Source organism: Phocoena sinus, chromosome 17, assembly GCF_008692025.1.
Source record: "Phocoena sinus isolate mPhoSin1 chromosome 17, mPhoSin1.pri, whole genome shotgun sequence".
NCBI lineage: Eukaryota > Metazoa > Chordata > Mammalia > Artiodactyla > Phocoenidae > Phocoena > Phocoena sinus.
In genome coordinates this window covers 4,962,795-4,968,726 of record NC_045779.1, presented here as the reverse complement: position 1 = coordinate 4,968,726, position 5,932 = coordinate 4,962,795, and the positions used below count along the sequence as shown (strand labels likewise).

The 5,932-nt window shown below is 49.8% G+C and overlaps 1 protein-coding gene across 1 annotated transcript; it reads left to right on the top strand.

Annotated features, from left to right (window-relative positions):
* Window positions 1-687: 687 nt before the first annotated feature.
* PENK (proenkephalin) lies at window positions 688-4,999 on the top strand. Its single transcript, XM_032610273.1, has 4 exons — window positions 688-763; window positions 1,203-1,343; window positions 3,927-4,075; window positions 4,163-4,999. The coding sequence occupies exons 2-4, from the start codon at window positions 1,206-1,208 to the stop codon at window positions 4,665-4,667; spliced, it is 792 nt and encodes a 263-aa protein (XP_032466164.1). The 5' UTR covers window positions 688-763; window positions 1,203-1,205; the 3' UTR covers window positions 4,668-4,999.
* The last annotated feature ends 933 nt before the right edge of the window (window positions 5,000-5,932 follow it).

Genomic DNA, 5,932 nt, shown 5'->3' with positions numbered 1-5,932 from the left:
GTCTCACTAACGAGAAAGGGGAAAGCTCTGTCCAGAGATTTTAAGATCCCCGGAAAGTTTCAGTCATTCCTTTAACTGTTAACTGAGCGCTTACTACGCGCCTGATGCTGTCAGCAAGGGAGTCTAGTGCGGGGACAGACCGGTGGACAAGTGGCCACATTCCGGACGGCTGCGCCCGGCGCCCACCCGGGCCACGGGGCAGCTCCAGGAGGAGGCGGGGGAAGGGTACCCCCGCATATACTCGGAGGGTCTCCAGCACATTCCGTGTGCCCCGCTAACTCCCCCTCCCGCCTGGGCCCTCGACCGGAGCCCGCACGCCAGGGAGGGCGATGGCAGTGACTTTGCGCGGGGGCCCTTGATCTCATCCCACTCTCTCCCCAACTTTCCTAACTGCCTTGGTGTGTCACCCGGCCGAGGGGTGGGCCGCCACGCGCATTCCCCCGCCGCGGTCCGGACCCCCCTTCCGGCGGGGGCGGCACGCGGCCGGCGTAGGGCCTGCGTCAGCGGCAGCCCGCCGGCGATTGGGGCGCGCACGCCTCCTGCGCTCCGGGGCGAATTATAAAGTGGCTCCGGCCGCCCCAGCCCGGAAGGCGAGGGAGGCTGTAGAGGCGGGCCCCCAACACCGCGCTGCGGCCGCGGCGACGCCGAGGACCGTGACGGTGAGCCCCGCGCCGCCCGCCCGCCTGCCTTGCTCTCCTCTCCCTCCTGGAGTCGCCCGCACCGGCTTTCTCCGACCAGCCTGTGCGCCCGGAACAGTGGCAACGTGAGTGAACTTGGCCAAAGCTCGCCTTGCTGCGTGGGTTTGGGGCCGTCCGCCAGCTGCGTTTTATTCCGCGTTGCGTTGCATGGGGTTCCCCAACTTTCTTCCGCTCCTTGTATGTGACCCCGGTCAATATCGCCCCTCCCCGGGCTGGCGCGCTCTCGAATTTGGTCTCCGTAGTTCCCTCCAGAATCCTGCCCGGGCCAGCGGCCGCCCGGAAAGGGAGCGAGCGTCTGGGGCCGCCCCGGGGTCCGGGTGACAGTGACAACTCGGGAACCGCGAGGCGATCGGAGCCGTCCCCCAGGCGGGCGAGGGGACCGGGAAAGAGTGTCCCGGCGGGCTCGACGAACGCCCCCGTTGCAGCTGCCCCGCGAGGAGTCCCTGCCAGGGAGCCGCTCTGCGCCCCGGGCGGGCTCGGAGTTCGTGTGCCCTCTCCCCGCAGACCATGGCGCGGTTCCTGAGACTCTGCACTTGGCTGTTGGCGCTCGGCCCCGGGCTCCTGGCGACCGTGCGGGCGGAATGCAGCCAGGACTGCGCGACCTGCATCTACCGCCTGGCGCGCCCGACCGATCTCAACCCGCTGGTGAGTGTTCCGCGCGGCGCGGGAGCTGGTAACCGCGACCCTGAGCGGACAGCCCGGGTCCTCCGCGCGGCGGATCTCGTGGTCACAGCCGGCGCGGACCCCTGGTAACCCAGGCGTCCCGACTGTTCCCTGAACGCTGACCAAGTAGCTCTCGGGACCCACGACTATCTAGGGACCGGAAAGGGCGGCGGGGTCTCCCCGCAAGCCAAGTTTGTTTTCACCCCGGGGAGGCGGGAGCCCCGAGCTGTACTGTCTTCAGCACCTCGGAGAGCACTGGGTTGTCGCCTCACCTGCCGCCAGGAAGATGCTCAGTTACCCCGCCTCCTCACGTAGCCCACCAAGGGCTCCTTCCGCACACAGCCATCTTCCCATCCTTCCCGCAAAGAATATAGCCTTTTTTATTAGTGATATTCCGCTGCCTTTATTCGAATGTCATATCTCTAGCCCTTTTAAGCTCAGGTCTCTCAGACCCTGACCCTCACTTGCGGGTAAGAGAGAGCAATGGGATGGGGAAGGGATAAAGGGAGGGGAGGAAGGGAGACCGCAGGAGGCTGGAGAGAAGGGGGTCAGCCACCGTTTTACAGACAGCAAGTGATGCTGGAATTCAACTTCTGTCTTGTCTAGAACGTACTTTTGTAACACCTACTAAGACAGCAGTTTACTTTGGCTATGAAGAGGGCACAGGAGACGTGGCGGAGTCCAAAGAGGTGGCCGCAATGCAGAGATAAATTACACAGGGGCTTGGGGTTGGGGGGGAATCTAAGGTCAAAAGAACCGTCTTTCTAATCATGGTCTGTGTGCTCTTGAATCACTCCTGTTGCTCTACTGAGTCAGAATCTCTGAAGCTGGGACTCGGGAAGCTTCATTTTAACTAGTTCCCCCAATAATTCCTTTGCACTGTCTCCTCAATTTGTTGAACTTCTGTGATAACTTAAGTTGGGCAGAGAATAATGTATTAATCCAAAGAGCTCAGCTCCTCACTAGAGCTTTTGAAGCAATTTTATTATGTAGATGCATAAAACAGGGACAAAAATTAAGGAAAGGATTCCACAAAACCCAAGGTGTATATTTCAGGTTAAATGTTTCTTCGTTCCATTGGATTACCTGATCCACTTCATTTGACAAGACAAGTAGTAGGGCTTTATATTTAAACTCTGAGAAAAATGCTGCATCTTAAGTAGGGGTAACAATCCCCTCCATCCATCTTTTTTCTTTCTGATTTGTTTTTTGTTTAACTGGTTAGTTTTCTATTGAAGCTTACATTTAGGATTGTTATTTTCTCTGTGAAAAAAGGCTTGTTGATGACTATATTGTTAGAATTATAGCAGCTCTGGAATTTTCACTTAGATGAAAAAGACACATGAGAAATTAGGTTGCTTGGCCAGAACTATGTAGTAAAATCAATGTAACACATATTTATTGAGTTTCTAGCATGTGAAAGACACTTGTGCTTCATTCTGTGGTGGATACAAAGATGAGCAGGCATGCCATGATTGATGTCCAAATTGAATTTACCCTCTAACACAGAGGGTGAATAATACAAAAATTCATAGATGGCTACAGGAGCATATAAGTTAACACCACTTCCATTCTGTGACTGTGCTATTCCGATTATTTGCCATTATTTGTTTTTGAAGGAATCCCTTTTTAAAAGCCTTTTGGTAACAGTATACAAATATTCAACATTAATTTTTGGCCAATAGATTATTTAAATTTCATTTTAGGATGGAAATATTCTTGACACCTGAACATCTTAAATTTTTAATGATGTTTTGATTTCTTAATCAGATGTGAAGAATAAAACAACCATTTAAATTAGATCTTTAGATTTTTATATATGCATATATTTAATTTTCTTAGACACAAAATTAATAAATAAATCATTAAGAGCTGCTTAAATATATACCCTAAAGAATTTTGTTGCACTAATAAAATGCTTCCTTTCATTGTGAAAATAATATGTATGTATTTCATATTAAGTAATATATATATATATACATATATACATATATATTTTTTTTTTTTTGCGGTACGTGGGCTTCTCACTATTGTGGCCTCTCCCGTTGTGGAGCACAGGCTCCGGACACACAGGCTCAGAGACCATGACTCACGGGCCCAGCCGCTCCCCCTGCATCGGCAGGTGGACTCTCAACCACTGTGCCACCAGGGAATCCCTACCAATATATTTTTAAATCTCCAGAAAATGCCTGGTTTTTATGTCTAAATCATGGGTTGGTAACTGGGCTCTATAAGTAGACTTCAGAGGGCCATAAAAACCCCTGAATTGCTAGGAAATATCATATATAGGTTAAAATTGGGTGGGAAAATATCTTTACAATATTGCAAGGGCACAGCATATACAATCTGTTAAAATGCAAAGAAAAATTCTAATTTGATTCCCCCCTTCTGAATTTCCCTTGATTTGCCTGTTCAGTACGGCAAAAAGTTGTAATAAGGAAAATGAGACCATTATGTGGGAGTTTCCACATCAAAGCAAGCATAGAGTGGTCTAAAAAAAAAATGTGTTTGATGAACGAAATCAGAAAAGCCTCTTTTTATCACTAAATCGAATTCTTTTCCCAGGCTTGCACACTGGAATGTGAGGGGAAACTGCCTTCTCTCAAGACCTGGGAAACCTGCAAGGAGCTTCTGCAGCTGTCCAAGCTGGAGCTCCCTCCAGACGGCAACAGTGCCCTCAGCAAACAGGAGGACCACCGCCTGCTCGCCAAGAAGTACGGGGGCTTCATGAAGAGGATGGATGAGCTGTATCCCCTGGAGCCGGAGGAAGGGGCAAATGGAGGTGACATCCTTGGCAAGAGATACGGGGGCTTCATGAAGAGGTATGGAGGCTTCATGAAGAAGATGGATGAGCTGTATCCCCTGGAGCCGGAGGAAGAGGCAAATGGAGGTCAAATCCTTGGCAAGAGATACGGGGGCTTCATGAAGAAGGATACGGAGGAAGACGACTCCATAGGCAATCCCTCCGACCTGCTGAAAGAGCTGCTGGGAGAGGGGAACCAGCGAGAAGGGGCTCCCCACCAGGAAGGCAAGGATGACGCAGACGTGAGCAAGAGATACGGGGGCTTCATGCGAGGCTTAAAGAGAAGCCCCCAGCTGGAAGACGAAGCCAAAGAGCTGCAGAAGCGGTACGGCGGCTTCATGAGAAGAGTGGGTCGCCCAGAGTGGTGGACGGACTACCAGAAAAGGTATGGCGGCTTCCTCAAGCGCTTTCCAGATTCCCTGCCCTCTGACGAAGAAGGTGAAAGTTACTCAAAGGAAGTTCCCGAAATGGAGAAAAGATATGGAGGATTTATGAGATTTTAATCCCCTTTCCCATCAGTGAGCCCAGGCCCCAGCAAGCCTTCCTCCACCCCCCAGTGAGAGACTGCTTCGCCGGCCGTGTTGTATTGTCCTGTGTTGCTTGCATTATACAGTTGACTTGATTGTCTGGATAACTTAACTGTACAACCTGAAAGCTGTCATTCCAGGTCCTGTGTTCTTTTGAGAATCCTTAAGCCTTTAAGTATTGGTCTCTTGCAGCTGTCTTGTTTACATGCTCAAATAGTTTTTGGTATTACCTTGTCCTTTATTTTTGACAAAACGCCAATAAATGCATACTTGTATGTAGATATAATAAACCCATCACCCCAACTGCACAACATTCTTGCAAGTTTCTTCCCCTCCGAAGCTCTCACTCGCCCTTAGGTTTCCACCGCATATCCTACACTCACAGACAGTGAAACCATCTGCTTTAAACAGAAGCATCACTGGCCCCCTCCTCTTCCAACTGCTGAGGCTGCAAAAACATTTTGCATTTAATTCCTTGTATATGACATCTTAGATGAGCAAACACAGTAGCAAAACAAAATGTATTTCCACTCTCGTTTCCGGAATTCAGGTACGTGAGGAATAACCAAAGCCTAATAAAGATACAAACTGTACCCTCATATATAAGGAACTCTGCATTTACATCCAAATGTTTACGTCTCTTTTCTTCAGCAAAATATTTTAGACGTTAATTAAAAAGAAAATTAAAGATAATTTAGCCCCATTTTACAAATACAGAAAGTGGAGCCCAGAAAGGTCAATTCATTGGCCCAAGATTGCCCAGCAGTTGAAGGATAGAAATGGAATTAAGACCCGAAACTTCTTGCTCCCAAGCAATGTCCTTTCCACTCCAGTTCCCTGTCTCTCATCCAGGCCACTACCAAGAATCGGAAGGACTTGTGTCTCTATCTCCACTGTTGTCCACCCCCTACACCATAACCCCGGTGGGTCCTCCAGAATCTGATGAATGGACAGATCCATGAATGGAGGGATTTGGTGACCAGATCACTGGGCAAGGTCTTATGAATGTTTTGGAAGGCAAATTCTCATCACACAAGGAGTTTATGACTACTTCACATTAATTAAAACATTTGGGACAACAGGTACAAAACAGGTAACATGTCTTTGTTTTTCTAACTGAAACCACCTGCAGCTAAATTCCCATCCACTGAGTCATTTTCCCAGGACCCTCGCTCATCCTTTCCTTTGCGTTCTTCCCCCCAAATCAGAGTTTAGCGACTGAGGGAGACAGAGGAAGAGCC